The 24,075-nt window shown below is 39.3% G+C and overlaps 1 protein-coding gene across 1 annotated transcript in view; it reads left to right on the forward strand.

Moving 5' to 3' along the window:
• Positions 1-24,075, forward strand: part of MICU2 (mitochondrial calcium uptake 2) — a 136,493-nt gene that overhangs the window by 54,029 nt on the left and 58,389 nt on the right. The window contains exon 2 of the mRNA XM_088522281.1: positions 20,897-21,044. Coding sequence (XP_088378407.1) covers positions 20,921-21,044 — 124 coding nt within the window. The 5' untranslated portion in view covers positions 20,897-20,920. The remainder of the gene's footprint in view (positions 1-20,896; positions 21,045-24,075) is intronic.

Genomic DNA, 24,075 nt, shown 5'->3' on the forward strand with positions numbered 1-24,075 from the left:
CTGTTACAGCTGAGAGAAGGAAAAATCCTGTTATGGAGTCAGCAGTGGCACCACCCCTCTGTCACAGGTTTTATTTTCACTTATTTTCCATTGGCTAATTTCATGGATGGTTTGGTAGTACTTGGTAGTGTCCAATGATGTATATATGTATATATTTAATGCAATAGCAGGCCATAGCTGTGTCATTTCTGTGGCAATTTCAAGTTCAGGAGGGCAGTCATCTTCCCCATATTCTGCTGAGGTACGTTTTTACAGTGGTGTAGTGGTTGTGTTACAAGAGGGATGTGGAGCTGCTGGAGAGAGTCCAGCGCAGGGCCACAAGGATGATCAGGGGCCTGGAACCTCTGCCCTATGAGGAGAGGCTGAGGGAGCTGGGCCTGTTCAGCCTGGAGAAGAGAAGGCTGAGAGGGGATCTAATCAGTGTCTATAAGTACCTCAAGGGAGGCAGTGAGGAGGATGGTGCTGGCCTCTTTTCACTGGTGGCCACTGACAGAGCTAGAGGAAATGGCCACAAACTGAAGCACCAAAAGTTCCGCATGAACTTAAGGAAAAAATTCTTACCAGTGAGGGTGACAGAGCCCTGGAACAGGCTGCCCAAAGAGGTTGTGGAGTCTCCTTCTCTGGAGATCTTCCAAACCCGCTTGGACGCCACCCTGTGCCACGTGCTCTAGGTGACCCTGCGTGTGCAGGGGGGTTGGACTAGATGATCTCTAGAGGTCCCTTCCAACCCTAAGCATTCTATGATTCTATGTTTCCTGCTCCGCAGTCAAAAATGAAACATCTAATCATCTAGCACAGTGCATGCCACAGCCATCATTGCAGTGAATGGACATGGTTAAAAAAATAGAATAAAAATAAATACAATTAATGAAAATTTAGACATATTAGTCATGGACGTAGGGAATGATTAGAATCAAGGATTTGAGGTAAAGAAATTACCAAAGAGCGAGTGACCTACTGTTAACGTTTTAAGGAAAATAATCACCTAGTGGTTTACACGATTTGTCATGCACTTATTTTAAACTTCTGGAAAAGACAGCATTCATGTGACAAGAAAGCACAAAAAAAAAAAGAAAAAAAATCACAACTGTATTTTTCTCTAGATGGGGAATGTACAAGCTAATGTAGCTAAAGTTTCTATGGTTATTTCATAGTCCTGGAGTTACAGCAGTAGTAGCAAAATTAATTCCTGGTATAATTCCCTTGTTTTTGATCAGACTTCTGCATGTTTGAGAGTTGCTTCCTTCTAGAAATTGAACTTGGATGCATCTTCAATTTATGTTTCCTCAAACAAAAGCAAAGCTAGATGAAGTTGGGGACAGGTTGGAATAGGCTTGTCCAGGAAACATTTATATTCTCACTTTCTTTGCCGTCTATGGAAGCCAAAACTGCAGTGACCGATGTGACCTGGGGATCAGCTGTCTTTTTCCTGAATAATTCTAAGAGAGTGGGAGCTGCTTGTGGGTTTCATTTTCCTCAGAAAACATTTTATGCCTTTCCGAAGCATTTGGCATGATTTATGTGAGCTGTATATGCAAATCATCACAATCATCTGTCAGCTGTCCCGTTTTTTTTTTACTGTACCTGCGAAGTAAGGAGTTGAGTCATATGGATTTACAGCCAGAAGCCCCTGTCACTGTTGTGACCAGGGCATGCAGCTGCTAGGAGGAGATAGGATGGGGCAAAGGTGGGACAAAAGCATCTTTTTCAACAGGCCAGTCAGCTTGGTTAGGATCTGGATTCAAAGGCAGAGCAAAGTGGGCACATTGTGGTGGGGCTCTGCGCAGGCTGCCTGCTCGGGAGAAACAGGGAGAGGGAGACTTTTCCACACAGCCGTAGGAAGCCTCATCTACGCAGGCCCTGGACGTGAATAACTGCGCTGGTAACCGCCCTCAACAATCATTTTATTTCAGTTTATGTAAGCGACTGCTGTTTCAAAGTCCTGTAAATAAAAAACAGAAATCTTGTGATTTGGCAATCGAATTTTACATTACTATAGTGAAGAAGCCTGCTGAAAGATGCAAATACACCACTGCACACTGTCTTAAAGATACCTCAGACGCCACACCATATTTGCCAAAAAAATCAGGACAAGGTCATATTAGTCTTTAGAGTTAATTTGTGTTTATTCTTTAAAAATCATTTTGTTAAAACGTCACAGAAATGGCATGGCCGACATATCATGATCTTTAAAACTTTTCTTTGGTAGTCTCTGGTGTTGAACTGCAGCAACCAAGATACTTGGTGGAAGAAGGATTAATAGCAACAAATGGGGACTGGATAAAAGAAATCTCTGAAATTCCTAAATTCTGTTAAAACATTCACCAAGTTGATAGTGCAGGGAGACACAGGTGCCAAAACATTTTGTTTTCTGAGCTGATAGCCTGAAGAGGAGCAGAGGCTTCAACTTTGCTCCCTCACATGTAGAGTAAAGGGGGATTGCATGGAGAAGCTGGAGACTCGGAGTTACTGGGTGATTTCAGAAGAGCGGCCCTTGAATCAGACATTGGCAGGGCAATATTTAGACTATTCATTTTAACTCCACAAACTTTGAAATGGAAATACTGCTAATGCTTTGAACTAAAGGAATGTTGAGTTTCCCTTAAGTTTTCAGAGTTTAAAAATTCACAAGGAAGTGGCAGTTTGTATTTCAATCTGTGATGGGGGTGACAGGAACCTTTGGGGAGGGTCTGTAAGCAAAATATGAATGTGTGGATGAAAATGAGTGTGTAAGGCAGCCATATATATCATAGAAAGGTTGAGTTAGTGGATGTCTGATGAATGTAGTTCCCACCTCCATCCTCAGTGGTTTTCAAGAGCAGGCAGTGAGTATGTTGCAAAACCAAGACTAAATATTGCTGACTCTTCAAGATGAATATTGAACTTTAGGCAAGTGGCAAAATTACATTTGGGAAAATAAACATTTTTGTGGCAGCTTTTTTTCATGGCAGCTGTGTGTGTGCTCAGAAGTGGAGTGTCAGCAGCAGACCCAGCAGAGATGGATTATTAGAAAAATGCAAGTGGGGTGGGCAAAGGTGCCTGATGGATTGCAAAGCCATATGATAAATTATACTGAGCACTTGCATATGGTCTCCATATAAGTATTCTGTATTTGTGCCCTGAGTTTTATCCTTTTTTCGGGGAGGAGGAGGAGGAGAGGAGCCGTAAAATTCAAAGCAGTGAATTACGAACGATACAATCAGATGCAAAAGGATTTAGAAAACTGGTGTTGGTGACTGGACCAACAGCTGGCAAAAGTAGTTCACTGTGGAAAAATGTAAAATAATTAGTCTGGGAGCAAGGAGCCGAAGGAAATACAGTGTGTGCTAGAATGGAACGATCATTCAGCACACTGACTAGGAAAAGGATTTGAAGGTTATTGTGGAAAAATCATTGAAACTGTGAGGTTTGCGCACAGCTGCAAGAAAGTAAGTTACAATACTAGGTTGTATCAGAGGGATAAAATACAAAATAAGAGGCGGATGGATAAGGAGTGTTAGATTCCATCTGGAATATGTATATGTCACCATGCCACACAAGCAAGGTATTATTTTCAAAAGGGCGCAAGGGTGGTAACAGAGATACATGCTTTGTGTGTAAAAATAGATGGAGACGATCTAGTAAAATTGATAAGTATATCCTTTTCTCTGTATGAGGTAAAAAATGAGGAGTAATCTTAAAAATGGGGATATAGAGTAGAAATGGAGAGCTCAGAACTTGATGAAAAAGGTGATAAGCATCTGGAATAACTTATTTCAAAAAGACATACACAGAATATGCATAAATTGTGTGGACAAAGAGAATGAGAGGGAATGACAAACAGTGATAAAGGTGTGAATTAATTTTTAAATCTAAGGACAGGCATGCTAAGCAGTTTCTCCTTCATTCCTTTGTTAAAGTTGATGAGTTGATGACTTGGATGACTTTTTTCAAACTTGTTAGGCCTCAGGAGTGTTTTTTTCTGCCTATGAATGAAGCTTCTGCGTCTGCCAAGGCTACTTTTAAATGGATTGAGCACCTAAAATCTTTATGCTGTGTATTAGGAATAACATATTCATTCTGCCTCTGTTTTTTCACTTGTTTTTTTGTTTGTTTCTTTTGTATTTAAAAATTCTGCAACTAGAAGTTAAGGTTGACTGTATAGTGCCTCTCTAATGCCAGTTCAGGATAATGTTGCACTTAAAACAGTATGCCAGAGGTTTCGAAATATGTGTTAAAGCATTTGCTGTTCTGTCAACTTCATTCCTACCACTAAAAAAATGGTTTGGTGTGAGGGATTTGGGGAAGCCAAGCATATTAAAGAACATAGTATTGAGAGTTTATATAATGGCTGAAGGATAGTGAAAATGAGAGGATATGCTAAAGAAATTAAACTAAGTAAAAAAAAATCCTTTTTTTTTTCTCTCCTTCCTTTTTTCTGGGATACAGCTCTTGGCTGAGAAAGTTGCTTAGCTCTGTTTTTTCTTAATACTTACCTCCCTGTTGCAGAAGCAGTATGAGAATTATGTGAGGGATAACTCCACAGATTGCAGTTCCATGGATAAATGGGCTCTGCTTTGTACTAAGCTACCTGCGACTTCAGGTTTGAAACAAATCCACTTGGCCATTGGACTGATGTTTGAGAAAGCAACTTGGCAAACTTGGTGTAAATTGTTAGCGTCTCCTGGGAACCTTTTACATTTTGCTACCCAGCTTTGCAAATTTTAGAGTTGTTAGGTCCTAGCTGCTCTGTCATCATATGGCAGTGGTGACGAGGATAGTTCTGCTCTGTTCTGTGGGTTCCATGCGCTGCAGTCATATCTCTCTCAATATTTTTATGGGAGTACACAGCAAAACCCCAGCATTAGCTGTTTGAAGTTGTGATTCTAATTTTTAGGCAGGTAAAGGAGGTTGGAATAGCCTGTCTTGGAGACCAGTGCCTCAATTCCGTGTGTATTGCAAAGGCAAAGGAATTTGATCTTGTTCCTTAGATTGAATATTGATTAAAACACAGAAGGACAAAGTTTTCTTTCTACAACAGTATTGCAGTGGTGGTGAAGTTGTGTTTTTGATCTGTGTGGAGTTTTAAATTGTTTAGGTAAGAATTTAATATGATCATTGTCCTCAGATCTTTTTCTGCTGTATGGTGCCTCAAAAGCTGCTGTCAGTTTTGTATTTTTGTGTATTAATATTCATTCCTAAGTGCTTGTCACTGGTCTCTATTGAATTTTATACTTTTTATTTCAGTGAATCAATCCTTTTTCATTCTAATTGTTCTCAAAAGTGCTTGCAACTCTTTGTAGCTGTGAGTCAACTGCAGATTTTATAACGGTACTTCCTGTTCCACTTTGCTAATAAAAATACTTGGTAGAACCAGGCTTAGGACATTTATGTGATGACTTCTAAGCTGTCAGCCTCAAAAATAACCCAAATATATTGCCATTCTGTGCATCATGCTGGCATAGACACAGACTTCAGGTACGTCACTAAGAAAGATCTTTGTGATGCTCTCATCTGTATCAAAAGCAAGGCATCAATCTTCCAGCAAAAAGCTGATTTTGACTTTCTCTTAGGCTGAATGTAATAGTTTTCCAGTGTTTCTCCTCTGTCATGTCAGAAATTTCCTTTTAGTTATCTGGTCAGGAGCTGTCAGCAGATAAGTTTGTTGATGGGAAAAAGTTTCCTTCAGGTTGTTTCCAAGAGCTAAAGAGCAGCGTGTGTAATCACTGCAGTCGGGTCTGAAGAGCTTGAGGGGTTACCCTAAAAACAGCTTGGCAATCATAAAAATACTCTAGCTAGAGATCAATAAAGTATAAGAAAATAGATCAGTTTTGAGCCCAACCATGTAGCTTCATTTGAAATGTGCAGCTGCGGTTTTGAAGAACACAGCAGCAAGCACAATGCTTTTATTCAGCTGAAGGGTAAGGCATTTTTTTCCAGCTATCAATTTACAGCTTAAGATAATGGATTTTGGCAGTATGAACAGCTATTAAGTAATGTTTATTAAAATGGATAAGAGGGAACTTAAGAGGTGGCCTGTAAAAGAGAATTTTTGAGTGACTGATTAGTGGAATAAAGAAATAGCATTTTCTCCTAGAAGTAAAGTTTTATATCCCTGGATAGGTCATTAATGAAAAATATTGTGGTGATATCATCTTATTACTTAGTGCAGTCTGCAAAGGGATATGGAAACTGTATCTCTAGAGTTTTTTCCACTTCTGCTATGAGGCTGAAAAACTGGTGTATGGTGAACAACTGTCCTGGAGAGAGAAATAATCAGCTATATTTAAGTTTCCCTTAATCACAACGCTGGCATATAATTGATGTAATTTGGCATTCCCAAAGCCTATTACCTATTGTGTGATTCTTTGTGATAGGCAATAGATGTGGGACATGCCATGCCAAAAGCCAGAGTCACTAAAGTTTGCATGGGCTCAAGGTTGGGCCTGAAATAGAAATAATTGAAGGTTATAAAATACATAGAAACACATCCGGATCAAGATGTGCCTGAGCTCAGAATACATTGAGACTGAGGGACTATTTTTATTCCTTCCTAAGCATTTGCTCATGGCCAATGAATTGATGCAGACACGCTGCCTTTGGGTTATAAGTCTGGTGTGTCTTTACTCATTCAGTTGTTCTGACTTTGCAGCCAAAGACCATAAGGAAGGAGACGGGTTATGGGGTGAGATGGAGCTTTGGTCTGACCCAGTTCCTCAGTTCTTCCGAGACTACTGCTGTCCAAATTCGGAAAATATTTAAATGTTTTTAAAATATGTTCAAGATAGACACAGAGATGTGCCTCAGTTCAGCGCTGAGTGTGAGCACCCGCTGTGTACGTGTGCGTTTGTTTGTTTTCCCAAACAGAAATGCTTTTGAAATATGAAGGTGGGGAAGTCAAAGCTGTGGGGCAGTGCAGAGCCCTGAGCATCTCTCTGCATTCTGCCTTGTACACAAATGATGCAAAAGACTCTTAAAAGTGCACAGGGTCTCTTAAGGCACATTTTTGTGGTTAGAAGCAGTTATCTGTGTAAACACTTTAAATGAATGTTTCATAATAACCTTTCGTGTTGTATGTATGCAAAGTTTTCCCCTTTTCCCTCCTAAAAAAATCTTAAGTACTACAGAGTTTACAAATGGACTTCTGTTTGGGCTGACTTCTATTTTCACTCTCTGTTTTAGTGAGTAATAAAAAGTACGGTGACATTCGGGCAAGATGCTGTGTTTATGCAACACTGTGTTTTAGCTTGCAGTTGTGAGCACCCTGGGGCCCTGTTCTCACACACAGATGCTCCCCGAAGGACCCCTTAAGCTCATGCCTAAACGCAGACGATGGCAAGGAGGGTTTGAGCTTGACTAAGCCCATGCATTGGATGGAGTGGAGATCTTTTAATGTGTGTATCTCTCTTCCTGTCATTCAGAATGAACTCGGTGCTTCCTAAACACAGAAAAAAGCAGCCCTGCAACTATTTTTTCTGCCTGTTTCACTATTATCTTCAGGGCTGGAATGGTTTTAAAGTTATTTGACTGCAGAATAAATAGCATCTTCCTGTTCCTGATAAAAAGGAGGAAATGTGGGAAAATTCTATTGCAATACTTCTAGTTACTACTGTAAACATTTACAAGTAAGTAATCTATCTTTGAAAAATGTAGGCATGCCCAATGTCTTAGGTTTTCGATAATTCATTTTTATTAAGGGAAAAGAGATGGGACACATAAAGTATTAATTCAGCCCAATTTGCTTTTCACACTATTTTGTCTGTCTTGAATTAAATGCTGTAGCCAAACTTCCACAAAAGAAGTCTGAGATGCAGATAATCTTAAAAGGTGTAGGAGGAGAAGAGAGAACTGCCTGAGAGGTGAGCTCTGGACCTCCCAAAGACAGGGGATGTTTGTGCTGTTAGCATGGGCTGCTTCCAAGGCTGATAAAAGGAGCAGAGCAATAGCTATAGGGGTCTTGAAAATGAAAGTCAGCAGATGACCTGCTTAGGTGATGCCACAGCCTTTACAAAAGCAGTTTAAGGTGCAGCCGGAATGACTAAAACCGGCTTTATCTCTGGTGCAGAGGAATGTAACACAGAGAAATTGATGGTCTAGCAGGTACCACGTCTTTGCTCAACTCGTGCTTCAGAGAGGGAAACTGTGGTGCTGTGTTGTGACCTTGCTGTCTGGAGAGAGGTGCAGCAGTGATGGGCTCTGAAGGGAGAGTTCAGTAAAATATACTTGAACTTTCACTAGGGAAAGAAAGGTCAAAATCAGAGGATGGAATTTATAAACAATAGTAGAAAAAGAGGGATCGTTACAAGTCTACTGTAATCAGGAACACACCAGTTTTACATTCTGTAATGGCTCCAATTCAAATAAATATTTGGCAGTATTGCATTATTCTCAGTGCTTCATACCAAATTTATTTCAACTCTTGGGATAACTGCTCTTAAAACTATCAGACGTAAAATTGTTCTTTTCAGTTTCTGTAATGTAAAGGTAGTTTTCTGGACAATCATTTGTTTGATGCCCAGTTTAGGAGGATTAAGGCATTTTCCTTTTGCAAATAGAGTGTATGTATAAATATAGTTGTCATATGCAAACTTGTGGTACCTTCTGTCAGTGTCCTTATGTTTCTCATCAGTTCTTTTTTTCTGTTTTCTTTCTGTTAGAGGCTTTTAAAAACTGCTTTTAAAAGTCCTGATAAAAGTTGCAGTGGATTGGTGTGCTTAAGATCATTCTTAAACAGTTTTAAGTATGAAGAGTTTTACAGTCCAATGAGGCTTACAAATATTACTCAAATCTTTGAAAAATCTTTGAGTGACTGATGAAAAAGTGCTCATGTCCTTCAGAGTGTGTCAGTTTGAATAAGCAGAATTCTAGATTTCTGAGCAATGTTGTTTATTTGTAGCATTTTGACAGTTTATTATGGCTGATTTCATTTTAGAAAAGAATGCTGACAAAAATGGCCAACTAGAGAAGGGGAATAGCAGAATTTAGCTAAAGCTTCTGCTGTGGTTTCTGTTTCCCAGTGCTGGACAGTGAGTGGAAGAGCAGGTCTGTGCATGACACAGGTTTCTTAGCTGTTTCCCACAATCCTGTCTTTCTATGTGTTGTTTCTGTCTCAAATGAAAATGTTCTAGAAGAAAAATTCTGCATAGGTAGAAAGTTTAAAAAAATAAGCAAGACTAGAAAAAAATACAAACCTAGTCATTAGAATATATAGTGTGCTTAAAGACACGTAAGTTTTACCCAATGCATTGCTCCAAGATCACTCACTCCCTCAGAAAACAAATCATCTGTTTAGAAGTAAAGTCTGTATCTTTATGGAGAAATAAATATAATTTTACAACTTGATTATAATGTAAACATTGCTTGTGATTGAAATTACTTTATTGTTATTTTTGTATTAATCTTTCAGGACATGTGGATGTTTTTTTCTTGTCTCTGCTGGGACCAACTGAATCCCCTGAGTGTAACTCTGACCTGGATCCTAAACAGCTTAACTTGATAGCCATTTTTCATATATGTGACTAAACCTTAAAAAGCAAAAAGAGGAAGAAAAAAAGCTGTAAAGGAACTCTGTTTTCTTTCTTTTACATGCTGTAATTCTGTAATTGTCTGGTTAATTTACTGCTATGGAAATTTCACCTAACAGTGTTAGTTCACTGTGTTTAAAAGTGAAGATTTTCACACTTCACAGATGCTGTTTAATGCTTTATTTGAGAGGCTTCATGATAGTAAGAATTTCTTTTTTTTCTGACGGCAGCCTAGCCAGTTAGTTCCCCCTCAGGTATGCCACCTTTTTAAGTACCAGGCTCTTGGAGAACTGAGAAAATATGTTGATATAGCATAGATAATACGAAGTTTAAAATCTGTTTGCTTTCTTATAGAGAAAAAGAGAGTATTGTGACAGATTATGTTATTTATTTATTTTGGTTTCAATTTGGCAGTTTATGTAGAAAAATCCAGAGTGTATCTATTTTATTGTTATTTATAATTATTACTGCTATTATTCTCTTATTTTCTTGGCCATTTCCATGTGTCTTTCATGTACAAAATGTCATTATTGTAAAGGGATTTAAAAAAAAGCTTTAAAAGCATTTTCCCTAGGAAACCTCCAAGCTTTCTGGGAGAGCATTAATGTAATTAGCATCGTAATATTAACATCATCACCAAGGGAGAATCTGACTTTTTCGGCACGCAGCGTTCCCTCATTTCCAGTAATCTGTCATATCTAGACTTCTCATATATTTGTTTCCAGAGAAGTATTGTTTTTGAGTATCACTCCATTTTTTTGGCTGCTTCTTTATTTCCAGAGTGGTATTTTTATTTTTTATTTATATGTATTTATTTTACATTTCAGAATATTTGTAGCAAACGCTTGTTTAGCTGCATGTCGTCTTCTCTTTTGTTTTCTTGCTAAATGGACAGTCTCAAAAAAAAAAATCCTGGTTTATTTTTGTTAGGTGTTTTTGAAGTAGCTTTGTGTAGAGCCGTCATACCAGCCTACAGTGAGCAATGGACTGTGATACGGCTAAATACGTGGGAGGGTTAAGCCAGAGCCTGAAAACACCAGCTCCCCAGCGGCCAGGGAGGCTTCGCTTTCCATGAAGAGTGAACTCAATTCTCATGCCTTTTCCTGAAAGCATTTGCAGGCTGACTAAAGAGAAGCAGTCACAGAGAGGGAAGACAGCATATATAATGCTTGTGTCTTTAGGATCTTAATTTTCATTCTTTGAAAATATAGTAGAGCTCTTACATAGACATTACTTCCTACTGTCTTCAGTTTGAGCTGCATTTAATCTTCTGTACAGAACAAAGGTATTTGGTTTTAGTCCAGAAAAATGGTATTGCAGAGCGTTTCTGTTTTGAGGGTCACGGTACACGTGGCAGAGAGGGGGTTGTCGCCTGCCGTCGCCGTGCGGGTGTTTGGGATGAGCACAGTGTTTGCCTCAACAGCCACTGGAGCACACAGCCTACTTCTTTTACAGTAATCCCAGCGACGTCATGAAAATTCCTGGGGGCACAAATCCAAAGTACCTAGGTTAAAAAATGTCAGCTTAAAGGATGCACGTTTTAATGCCTCATTATAGCTGGCACATAGCAGATTTCACTGAGCTGATATGTAAATCTAAGTCTCTTTATCCTCAAACTTTCTGGAAGATGCTGTGTATTCAGCCACTGTTTAAAACATTTTGGACGTGCAAACGTGTTAAAAATAAAGTTTTAAAATGATAGGTATTTTGAAAAGTGCTTTGAAAATATACGGACGACAGTCTTTTCTGGTCTATCCTGGTCTGTCATTCAACCGCTTACTATTAAATCCCTTAAGAAGTTTTTTCTCTCCATACAGTTGTAACGGGATCAAACAGTATGACAATTAAAAAGCTTTCAAAGCTGAAAGGCGTCAGGCAAAAATATACAGCTCTGTGCAGTTGTCACGAGTTGGACTGCAGAAAATCCTGTTTCTCATACTGAGAGGCAGACAAAGTCCCATTTTGAAGAGCACGCAGTTAAACTGGGTGAGAACAAAATAAGCAGACTATCTCTACCCAGTTGACATTGTCTAGAACAGACCAAATGGAGCTGCTGTCTGAGCTGCCCCAAAAACCAAGAAACTATTTGAAAAGGGCGTGAAAAGTCCTGAAGATCTTCAAGTCCGCAGTACGCAAGCAGCTCTGATGGCTTCGAGCTTCTGCCGGGTCCTCCTGCAGAGCGGTGCCTCGGAGACAGTCCGTGCAGGGTTTGAACCGGGAAAATGCTAAGTGAGGGAGATGATGCGGCTTTGTAGAAGCAAATACGTAAGCTCCATGCATCAACTTCACATAGGCACATGACATCTTTCAAAAATATCTAGTTATTACTTTTAAGGATACGTGCATTAATGCCCTCATATTTTATCATTCTAATGTGCGATTGTTCAACTGAAAAGATCAATGAGAACTAGGTACAAAAAGCTTTTCACTTAAGCCAACCGACTTTCAGATATAATACCAGTGTAATGAGTTATCTAAGAACACAGTATGAATCTGTTTCCTGGAGGTGTTGCCTGTTAAGGGCCTGCATGGTCCTCCTGCTGCTCCGTGCATGTTCCGTATTGCGGCGGAAGAGTGTTCAAGCAGAGCATCAGCTGCAGCCGTGGAATCTGTAAGCAGTGCAGTGTGATAGCTTGCAGGTTGAGGTGAAAATATATGGTTTGTTAAATGAACTGGTTTTCTGCTGTGTTAGAACCTGTGGACCTTATCTGCCTTTGTTATACTCTGCTTGTGAAGAAGCCTTAGCTTCCTGCTACTTTTTGTATTTAAAAAGTGAGCTCTGCTGAAACGGAGATGCCTGGAAACGAATAGTGAAATTGAAAGAACTTTCAAACTGAGCCAGTTCTCTGTGTTATCCACATGCTCAGCTTAATTCTTGATTCAGCAGGGATTCTGTTAACAGCGAGATACCAACTTTTTGTCCACCAGTTTATTCTGAAGTTGGTGAAATACGGAGTGGGACAGAAAGATTAAAAACAAAAACTTGGGGATTTTAGATGCAAATAAAAAAACGATTCAGCTGCTGCTTCGAACAACTGTCAGTAATTAGCGTTAGCGCAGCGTAATTGTCTGAGCAACTATTTGAAGGAAGGGACCAGAGCGGCACCTGTTGCTGCGTGGAAATGGGTTATCTAATTTTGGAGCACTTATATTCAGCAGCACTGAGATCATTAGACACGAGGCTCTTTCATTCCCATAGCGTACAGTTGCGTGCGCTAACGAGCCCTTGTAAGAGGCTGCTCTCTTTCCATCTTTTCTCCAGTTCATCCTTAATGATTTTAAGACTTTTAGAGCTTTCAATTGTCTAGTTTTTTGTTTAATTTCACATTGCTAAATAGTCATTAGTTGTTTTTTTTTTTCAGATAGAATCACCTTTCATTCCTGGTTTATTTCATGTCCAAGTTTGCAATTCAATCTGGTTTTTCACACTGGAGAAATAAAATGTTGAAATAGAGTAATACAGATTAATTCACTTCATTAGAAGAATTTGCATCTCATTTTGTCTCTTTGACTTGATATTGGTTTTGATAACTCATGGACTTGTTATATGGCTCACATTCTTTATTGGGAAAGCGTAAACTTCTGCTGTACTTACAAGCTTAAATAGTACAAACCTGAGCTTTCTGAGAGTTGCATGTTTGTATAAAATGGATTTCTTGTCAAAAATCCTTTTCGTCTATAAATCATTGCATCAAATGAAATATCTGAACCTTGAGCTTTAGACTTTATCTGCTGCGTATTCATCACGCATACCAGGTATGCTGGTGTGTGCAGCAGGGATCGAGGTTAAGTTACGTTTTCTGTTATTTTGATCATTTCAGATTGAATTGAGTTGAAACTGATATACAATAATGACACAAATTAACTGCAAAGTTTTCGTGAGTCTTAGAGAAATTTGATATGTGGTTGCTAAATCCATCTGTAGATCGCGTATGAATTAATGGATCCAAATCTAAGGTTCCCAGAGAGCCTGCTGGCACCAACTGGATTTTAATGTACATCCCACACATTGGTTTAGTTATGCTTTTATAGCGGTTAAAATGAGTGGTGTAAATTAACTCTTCCAAATCAGAGAAGAAAAAAAGAGCCTTGATGCTCCTTTTGACAGAGAAAAAAATAGGTTTTGTGGCTTTCCCTGGGAGGAAAGTGGAAAGTGAAAGAAGAAGGATTACAGATGAAGAAGGGAAGACAGACATTTAAAGGATGCAGAGAGGCAAAATAAGATAATATGTGAATGAGTGAAGAAAGAAGAATCGGGGGAAAACAAACTGGGAAATGCCACTTGTTTAATATTACAGGAAAAAATCATGATGGAAAACATATAGAAGATGCAGGCACACCAAGCTGCCAAGTTCCATGCAAAGGGAGAAAAAATAGAATGAAAAAAAGTGGAAAACAATCATAAATACAATGGAGAGGTGCCTAAGTATATAAACTTATTTTAAAATTGTTTCTAATTTCTGCACTCAGCTGCAAGTATTTGAGTTTGTACAGATGTACTTACATTTTGGATGAAAGCAGAATTTACTTAGCTGTGTTACCAAACTAACATTAGCTAAAGGTCATCAAGATCTTATTTATGTAAGCCTTCATTTTTATTAAATGATTCAGAAATGTTCAAAGATACAGTAAATATGAGGCTTTTGCTTCCACTTAAGCTTGCTGTTTTCCATACCAAGAAAATATATCAAAGGCCAAAATTGAACACCATGCATTATTTATCAGCATCCTGAACTACGAGACTGATAAAGCAGATTTGTTGCATAAATCTGAAAGTTCATTTTAAGAAATAATGTTGCCCGTTGGCATTTCTCAGTGCGGGAAAGCAAGAAGCAAACCGTAGTCTCCAGTGGTGCTTCTAGGTGCCCGTGGCTGGCCAGGAGCTGATCAGTTTTCGCATCAGTCATAGAAGGAAACGTGGCATCATTGGAGAGTCCTTTTTATATCATCCAATTTAATTCTAATTCACCATTAACTGGCGTAGCTTTACTATTCTTAAATAAACATCAACCCTTAGGCATAAAACCATAGAGGCAGCTCAGGTTAAGGTGAAATTTTATTGAGTTTTGCTTTGGTATTGCAGAACATGGGATTTGTGGAACACCCATGGCCCAAAGCCCTTGCCCCAGCTATGTACAACAGCACAAGTTAAGGATGGAATTTCAGCCAGAACCTGAACATTAATTCAACATAGTTGTTTGTTATTTAATTTCATCCTATATTTTCTACCCAAGAAATTTTTACATTTCTTTCATTAATTTCTGCGTAAAGACAAAAATAAGCATAACTCAATCTTATAATCATTTTAAATTACGCCTGCAAGAGGCATAATCTTTTTAAAGAGAAAAAAAGAGTAATGGATTCTTCTCACACGCTGCCTCTGAATTTTGTATCCTACTTGCTTTACGTTTGTGCTGCTGAGATGTTGGTTGTGGATCCTTTAGTTTCTGAAGTCCAGCCTTAAATATATTTTTTTTCCTAAAATATATGTATTACTTTATTCTACAAAATAAATTAGGAGGACGAAAATGATGCTGATGCACAGTTCATGCATTTCTATGAACAAAATTAATGCTTTGTCATTCTTTTTAGAAATGTCAGGAATGTCAAATCCTATTCTTTTCTGGCTGAAGGATGTGGATGACTCAGGGAAAAGTGCTTGCAAAAAGTGCTTGGAAGTTATTCAGGACTTTAATTGCAGATCTGAACTGTTGAGAGAGAACTTGCTCCCGTCTGTGTGTTCTACATTGGTGCTTCACAAGCAGTAGTTTTCTCCACCCTTTCCTTAAAATATGATTTTAATTCTGCTTTTAGTGAGGTATTTGGAATATAAATTAGAATAGCTGTTCAGTCATCTCTCCTTTCTCAGATCAAATGCAAGTTATGCTTCTGACCTTTAAAAATATTCATAACTTTCTAATACTTCCCACGTATTTTCTTCCCTTGCTAAGTGCCTGCTGTGAGTCAGGCATTCTTGCTTGCTGAGGACATGGAGATCCACAGTAGCAAAGAGAAAAATGGTGACTTACAGGGGCATGTAAGGTGCTACCTTTCACTTGACTGTGTTTAATATTAAGCCATAAAACATGGCCTGTACCTGCCTTAAGACACACCCGTGTCCTCGTTTTTTCAACAAACCATAGTTTCAAGAATAACTTTATCACTCGTAACAGCAGTTCAGAAAAAAAACGAAGATTGTTTGCTGGAAAGAAATGATCTCATTAAAGCAAAGAGCTTGGTAATTAAGCTCCAGAACACATTCTGAAAAGAGTATTTTGACATGGAGAACAGCCATGGTAAACTGTGTTGCTCATACTGTTTATGAAGGTTATGAGACTTGGCTTCATATACTAAAATGCGAAAGAAATGAAGCGGTCTGAGGGTAGTAATTGGCAGTTTGGCTAACTGGAGAAGTATGATGAGCAGAATATGAGTAAGCTGTCACTCAAAGTTTAATTAAATATTGGCAGTTTGTTGAATGACGAAATCACAAGGAATAAGTTGTTAAAGTCAGACTAAACAAACAACCAGTGGTTCCCATTGTAACTTAAGTTTATAACCAAATGCATTAAGCAACTCCATGTGGCTCCAGAAAGGCGAAGTGACAGTATTGGTCAAGGCTGTTTCTGTTCTGTTTTTCACTGTGCAGGCCTGTTTTTAGAAGACTGATAATTTCTTTTGCTGGAATTGTTTGTGACTTTGTTACGCTGAGTCAACCTGCTGTTTTTCATGGCCACAGGAACTGGGAAATACCATGTAGCAGGCACGTATGCCAGCTTTGTCTGAAGGATCTCGCTCTGTTCACGTCCCACCAGCTGGCTCTGCGCTCACCGCGTGTCCTCCCTGATCTCCAGTAAAGCCCCGGTGTCTGCGTCGCGCTCCCCAGCTTGTGTGTTGATTCCATCAGGTGCAGATTTATATGAACGCATGGAAACCGCTCGGGTTTGACGTGACGGCAACGCTGCCTGGTCCTTCAGTGCTGTGGTGGTGAAGCAGCTGTACCCACCCTTCCTCTCATCATTTGGGCCTTTGGGTAGCTAACTCAAGCATCTTTGCGTTCTGTTTTTCCATCCTTCAATGAGAGGGCTTATGAGCTCCAGGGCAGCACTGGGCTTGAGCTAACTGTGGTTTTACATGTTGCCATGCTTGATGAAATAAGCCATCTCGGAGCAGAAACAGTGGATACTCATGGAGTCAAGTGGAATCCATGTCAGCCAGTACAAACCAGCCCGCTGGCCTTGTGCTGGTTCTGAGGAGTCACTGCAGCACGTCCATGCTGCGTTCCGCAGCTCTTCGCGTTGAAGAAGCAGAAAGGAACCTGATTGATTGCCACTGGGTGCCATGACCTTCAATCTAACAGAACTTCTTAGTTCAAATCCAAAGCAGAAACTTGAGTTAATTCTCCATCTGTGGTGTCGGTAATCTGCAACCAACGCAACTGAACGCAAATAATTGAGTTGACAATAATCTAGTGTTTGGTCTGTCACTTGGTCAGATGAATGTGTTTGGAAGAGATTGAGGAAGTCATTTTATTAAGCAGAGTTCCACCAAGAGAAACCCTTCAACCCTACAGAAACAATGAATAAGCATTTGCAGTTGAAAAGAAATTAAAGGCATACTGTTTTGGTGCTTCAGTAAGAACGAAACAATAGTGGAAGTTATAAACATACATAGGTATACACATTGCCATTTACACATGGTTGTGTTTTACTAATAGTATTGACTTTAATGTAGGATTATTAAATATTTCTGTACTTTAAGAATGGTGTTCTGTTGTAGAAAGTAGTTGATTTCATACAGAACGACAGGATCTTGATTTTAAAATAACTTAAACACGAATGGGACAATGGTGTGCTCCTAGCCTAACAAAAAACATTACAGCAGAATGGCACCACATAAAATCTGGGGGGTGAAGGTGGTCATTTTGTGAGCTTCCTTTCTGTTGTTTTACTTAAATCAACTTGTCTTCCATTAGCTAGGGGAAAAAAAAAAGGACCTTTGAGCAGTCTGTCAGGAATCCCAAGTAACGTTTCCTTTTCCTTTGACAGAACCAAGGGGAGTTGAACTATAAATTTCTCACAACATTCTGCTCTTTGGTCCATGGCTGCAGCAATTTCAGTGTATTTAAATGCCTGTATCAACATCTGATTAAATTTTATCAGACTTACACTAATCAGCTCTAAGTAACAAGATTTTTAAGAGGCAGACATCCAGTTGCACTCCATTTAATTAGAACTGCAGCAAAAAAAAATGTATTTTCTCAAATTATAAATGACATGGCATACACTCAAGTCTTTTTTTTTATGTCAGTACAACTTGATTGTGAATATCTAATTTCCGAAGCCAAAATTAGCAGACTAAGTCCTTACAAGAATTTCAGGATGAAGGACTTGCTATCCTGGAGAGGTTACAATTCCCAGGTTCCCTCTGCAACAGTGATGTGCAGAGGCATTTAAGTCTTTCATGATACTGAGACAAAAAAAAGCTATGATATCGTTGGGTGCCAGAACTGTTTTATACCAATTCGAAGAGTCTTGGTTTGAGTTGTGGAAAACATAGTGGGAATGATGGTAATTACAAGATATTATGTCATTATGACCTGTTATTTGTGGCTTTGACCACAAATGTGCTAGCAACATGCTGTTGCCATCCCTCGGACTGTAGAAATCATCATGTGTCTCACTGTGTATTCTGTCTGAAAGGGGTTTGTTTCATCCAGAGCTGGAGCCACGTTAGTTGCAATTTGTGCCCCTTGCCACTTGCCTTCCTGCCACACGCTGCAGTGTGGCCCCTCATTCCTCCTTGATGGCAGGTCCCTCTGAACCTGTCTCCTCCATCCTGAAAAAGCCCCATTCCCTGAGCCTACCAGGTGATCTGTAGTGGCAAAGATGTTGAAATGAACTTTCAAAAAAAATGCTGAGTCTTTGCACAGAATGCAAATATATTTGGGGAAAATTCAGCCAAGGGGAAAATTCAGATTTTTTAAAATTCTTTTTATATGCTTTCTTTGTCTTTATATGCTTTTCCTCCCAGACTTTCACTGAAATCTGCCTTGTGTTCCTACTTAAAAAGGAAAATCTTGGGATATTAGGTAACTGCAAACATTGTGCTTTCATTTTATGCTACTTCAATGCTCTCAGTCTCCTGATTGCTGTGACGTTTTGCTGCTGATTTTCTGACGTTCTCAAGCAGAGTTGGCCCCGTTGCCTTTATTGGGCTTTTTATGGTTATTTGAGTAGATATTGCTATCAGTCCAAGTTTGTAATTACTTTAATATGCTGAAGAGTCTATCCCATTAACCAAACTACCAAGTGGAGTGAAGATACCTGCCATTATAAAGAAGGGAAATTAGCTTTGTCACTGATGTTAGTTGCCCTGCTTTCACTGGAACACCATGAATTTACAGTGTGAGGACCATATACTATTCAGAAGTACAGGCAGTTTACTCCAGTGTAGCCATAGCTGAGCTCTTGACATTATCCGGGGAGGCTAGACTTCATTTAACAGGTGCTATGGCTTGGACAGGACTTGCAGCATTTTGCAGAAGCTTTGAACAAATAGCAGGAATTGGCACATCACATACATCTCACAATTAATTGTGTCAGGTTGGCTTCTCAAATTGGTGCTAGTATTTGAAGCTGACTTGAAGTTTTGCAAATATGAGGTGCTAGCTTCATCAGAGACAAGGGGGCTCAGTGAAGCTGTGCTCACACATTATTGTTTTGAGGGCAGCACATTCCAGAGAGAAGGAACTGTTTGGAGTTAACGTGTGGTCTTGTACTTATCATTAGGTACATTAAATGATTGTACTATAATTAAAATTAGGAATTGCTGAAATTCAGTGCATTGATGTCAGTACTAAGCTTTTGCTTTAGACAGAATTCAGACAAATTCTGCAAGATTTTAGAAACTTGAAAATTCAGTTAGTGTGAAGATACAGTAGGATTAACTCTGTTTCCTCATTTATGTTTGCACTTTCCATAATTTCAGCTAAAGCGTAACTGCAAAGCAATTTTCCATTTTTAAATTTGCTGTAGGGAAGAAAAATGTTCGTGTTTTTATGAGAAGAAAGTGAGACTCACTGCAGCGGGCTGGAGCGTGAACTGGGGCTGGACACAGAGCCAAGGCCCTGCACACACTGGTCCTTTTGCCAAACGTAGCCGGCAGCGGCATCGCACAGAAATGCCCCAGTGCCAGGCGGACCCTCGGAATGGTCCGGGAACTGCAAACCTCACGGGCAGATGGTGGGAGTTTGGTGGGAGACTTAACGCTGGGCTTTCGTAGGCAGTGCCTTGCGGTCGAAACCAACGGGTGGGCAGTGCCACGGACCCTCCTCTGCCTGGAGATCTGTTTTGCTGCAGCTGCTCGTAGCAGCGTTGTTCAAGCTGGAGTCTCTGTACTCAGCCTCATTTTAGATTTGCTTGCTTTGCCATTGCTTTCTCACAGATTTTAGCACTCCAAAGATCTGATTAATCTTAAACTTAGCTGTTCAGTCATCCTGGTGGTGATGCTACTGGTGGTAAAGTTGCTTTGTGATTTATATTCAAATACTTATGTTCAAAATTTTATAGCTTATCACTTTCCTGTGCTCAGTTGTTATTCTTGAAATCCTGAATGGTCAAAATCTGAGCTTCACTCTGTGCCTTCCCCTTTTACCATTAAATACTGTTACTGTCAGCCCTACTGGCAGCCGCTGTGGCTGTGATCCTGATCTCAGTATTTGGTGGGGTTTGGAGAGTTTTCTGAAAGCTTTTTGTTTCCTTGAAATGCTGAATCTTTGGGATTTATGGTACTATCTCTCTTCATTGGTGTTTATGTTGCTCTTTCTGTTTTGTTTGTTTTTTTCGCTCCTAATGTATCTATATTAGGTATCTAGGCCAATACCTAAGCTGGAACGTTATTATTGTCCCATCTTGAAAGTTGTTCCGTAATTAGACAATCACCTCCAGGAGTGATTTATTTGCACAGATGTGCACACTTGCACCTTTGCTGAGTCCATCTTTAACCTAGCAAAGTACTTTTTGCTGTATGATCAGTTTAGTTTCCTGTGAGTAGCACAGTGAGCTTGGCGGCGCGAGCCTGAGCAGGCGAGGAGGTGCAGAACCACGTGGGAAGAGTGGGAAGCAGGGGCTGCCTTTGGTGACAGCGAGCCATTAATTTGGCTCTGCTACATTTTTGAACCATACTCTCAGTGAAGCCAGAAAATACTTAAAATGTCACATAAGCATTTCTTTCCTTAGGACTATGCCGTTAAAGTTTTAACTTCTGATAGATTCTCGTTATGGTTATCCCAAAAATACCAAGGTTAATCATGACGAGGTATCGTATTCTTTCCAATTACAAAATTAGTCTACAAATCCGGCTGTTTTCTACATTTTTTCCCTCTCTTTCAGAAGGAAGATACTGCTAATGAGGAAATGGCAGAAAGACTGACTCTTCGGAAGCATCGCTTCATGCATTTTGCATCATTGGAATATGAAGGAGAACATTACATGACACCAAGAGATTTCTTGTTTTCAGTAATGTTTGATCAGGTTGAACGTAAGTTATTTTCTCGTTGTATTTGTGAAGGAACAAAAACCTGAAGTTCTCTTGAGGATATAATTTACAAGTCATTGTGATAAGATCCTTTTTCTGACATAAATCAGCAGAAGCCTATTGGTAAATTTGTGTGGGTATGGGTTCTCCCAGGCACTAGCCTGTACTCTACTTAAGTAGCAGTGATCTAGAAACTGGAGACTTGGTGGTGCATAATTTGCATGTCTAATTAGTTTGTAATTCTTCAGAAAGGGGAAAGGATGTAATATGTTAGTTTGCTGTATTAATGCTCATACCATTCCAGTCACTATTGATAAGTGACCTGAAAGAGTATCAAAAAACATGGAGTTCAGCTCTAGGTTTCTGATATCAACCTCTTCTGGTCTGTGAAGATTCAAAGTTGTTTGCAAAAAAAGCAAAAAAAAGAAAAGTACTTTTAAAATGTACAGAGAAGAAGCCAGGACAAATGCACTGATAAAAATCTTATAGGTAGTTGTCCTCCTTTTTTTATGGATATCTGACCTCATTCCATCTGGTTAAGTCTGTCTACATCTTAAGCTTCTTCCATTTGTCTTTTTGTCGTCTTCTGTACGTACCGTGTTAGAATGATTTTTCTCTCTTTAATATGATGCACCTCTTTTCTCCAAATATGAAGCTTTCACAGCTTCCTCAATAAAATTTTGCTTTAGAATGGTTAAGTTCTCAGATTCACAGAAAATTGCAATACAGAAGAGAAATATCCTGTTATACTAATAATCTGTCAGTATGTCTGTGAAGGAAAAGATGGGGAAATCCCAGCTTTAATTCTTGTTTGCTGGCCACTCTGCATATATTAACTAGTCAAGCAAAAGCCATACCCAGCCTGTGGTGGTCCTTGCCCTGCTAGCATGGCTGTTAGAGAGACCTGAAGGGGTTTAGAAGGAGCACAGGAAATACAGAAGGGACTTCACAGTAGTGTTGAAAGGTTTGAGGGACCTGGAGAAATGAGGAGGCCTGAAGGTGCTCTGATTTGAGACTACGGGAAACATGAAAGTGGAACAGAAGTTATTTTGCTGCAAGTGGTCAAACAGAGCACAAGAATCTGTAAAAAAAAAAAAAACACTTTTCCTATGTCTGCCAAAAATCTATAGTTGATACGAGTGTGTGGCTTAGCTGCTGACACACAGCTTCTCATGCTCTATAAAGCTGAATATAAATCCTTAGAAGGATTGAAGGATTTATGGTCTTGAAAGTCAATGAGTCTGTGTGTGTGTATATATGTGTCTATATATGTATAAAGATATAGCTAATAGGAAGAAATTTTTGTCTGTTAAAACTTACACTATTGAGTTAAAAAGCCTTTAGGGATTTTCATTGAGTTTTCCAACAAGAAACACTGAAAGACGGTGAGTAATGAAAATTCCTGTTTGGAAGGTGTGGGTTTCGTAGAGTTGTCTGTGAAAGCAAGGTTAGAAAAAGGAAGTGTTTTTCAGTCTTAGCACTTCATGCATATCAATTGCTTACTCCAGCTATAGTATGCATGTACATTTTAATGAAGTGGATAAGGTTTATTTATAATGCAGCCACGTTAGTTTCAGTTACTTTGTTAATATCAATCGGAAATTCTCTGCTTGTATCATAAAATATATGATCAGCCTCTTCCCAAAGCCTCCAAGGAAAAAAAAAAAGACATGTTCTTCAAATACAGTCTTTGCAGCACATTTGGAAGGTTAAACTCTGGCTACGTTGGACCAATGCAGCAGGCAAATTCCAAAGTGCTGAGGTCCTCAAAGGTCAGCTCTTCTGTGCATCTTCTATCAAGGTCCATGCTGAGACTGCAGGGGGAAGAGGTCGCTGCATAAGGGCTTCTGTAGGAGGGAACCAGTTCCTTAAACATTATCAATAAGCAGCTAGTGCTGATTCTGAAGCACTGGTGCCAAAATTTCTGCTGAGATAATAAATAATGATCATGAATTTATTTTTGGAAATATCAGCGTAATATCTTACAATAAATTCTGGTTTTGTGGTTAGCTTGGGTGAGGCTTCCATTAAAGACTGCAAGTTGTGAAAATAAGTTGCTGAGATGACCAAGTTTTACCTTTCTGTGTGATGATTATAAAGGTTATATAGACAGTACTGCAGTATTGCATATTAAAGAACTGACTCTGTTCATGAATATTGTTTGCTCTCTCCCTCTGCTACATTTTCAGGGAGAAAATGAGCGTAAATCTGTTCCTAAATCTTCCTAAATTTGTTCTTTCTGTAATCTTGCGTGTTTTACCCTCCTTTGTTGCTTTCTTCCCTGTCCCATTTTCCCCTCTAATATTTTTGTTCCTTTGTCCTCATTTGTCTTTCTTTTTGCAAATTACTGGATTCTCCTTTCTCCTTTACTATTTCCAACTCCTTTTTTTCCCCCCAGATCTCTGAAGAGGAGGACAGAGACTCCGTGTGTGTGTGTGTGTGTGTGTGTGTGTGTGTGTGTGTCATGCAAGCACTTGCACAGAATTACCCAGAGTAAAGGGGAGGACGACTTTGGCTCTTTGGCTTGTGTAAATCAGCTGTCGCAGGAGGCTGGACTTGCAGTTGCAAAATCCCTGTGCTGCAGTCACAGAAGCAAAGCGCAAAGGGAGATACTTGTCCTCTATCAGCAGGGAGATAGATGCAGGGAGACAGATATTTTCTCCTTATATGATTACAGGGAAAGTAAATCTCCCCTTTTGACTTTAGAAGTTGCATGCAAGCAAAGTATTCCATTTTTGGTCAGCAGAGTCCATTAACAACTCATATAGTGTTTTTTGTTATGCAAATGTGTTATTTTTTCTCTTGTATTGAAGGAGTGATGTCTGCCATATGCAAAAAGAAATAAGTAAAGGTCTAAATGCTGGTTTGGTAATTTTTTTTTCTGCATCTGTGCAGAAATGCATATATGCAGTAGTTTTGTTTTGTTCTCTCTGCTCTGACTAAGTGTTTTGGAACTCGAAAAGAAGCCCAGGTTGGAGGAACTGTATGTTTGGTGGAATTTCAAAATTGCTGTGATCCTGCTTGGATTTCTGCT

Source organism: Tinamus guttatus, unplaced genomic scaffold (assembly GCF_059628265.1).
Source record: "Tinamus guttatus ecotype Peru unplaced genomic scaffold, ASM5962826v1 Tinamus_guttatus_pri_ptg000150l, whole genome shotgun sequence".
NCBI classification, from domain to species: Eukaryota; Metazoa; Chordata; class Aves; order Tinamiformes; family Tinamidae; genus Tinamus; species Tinamus guttatus.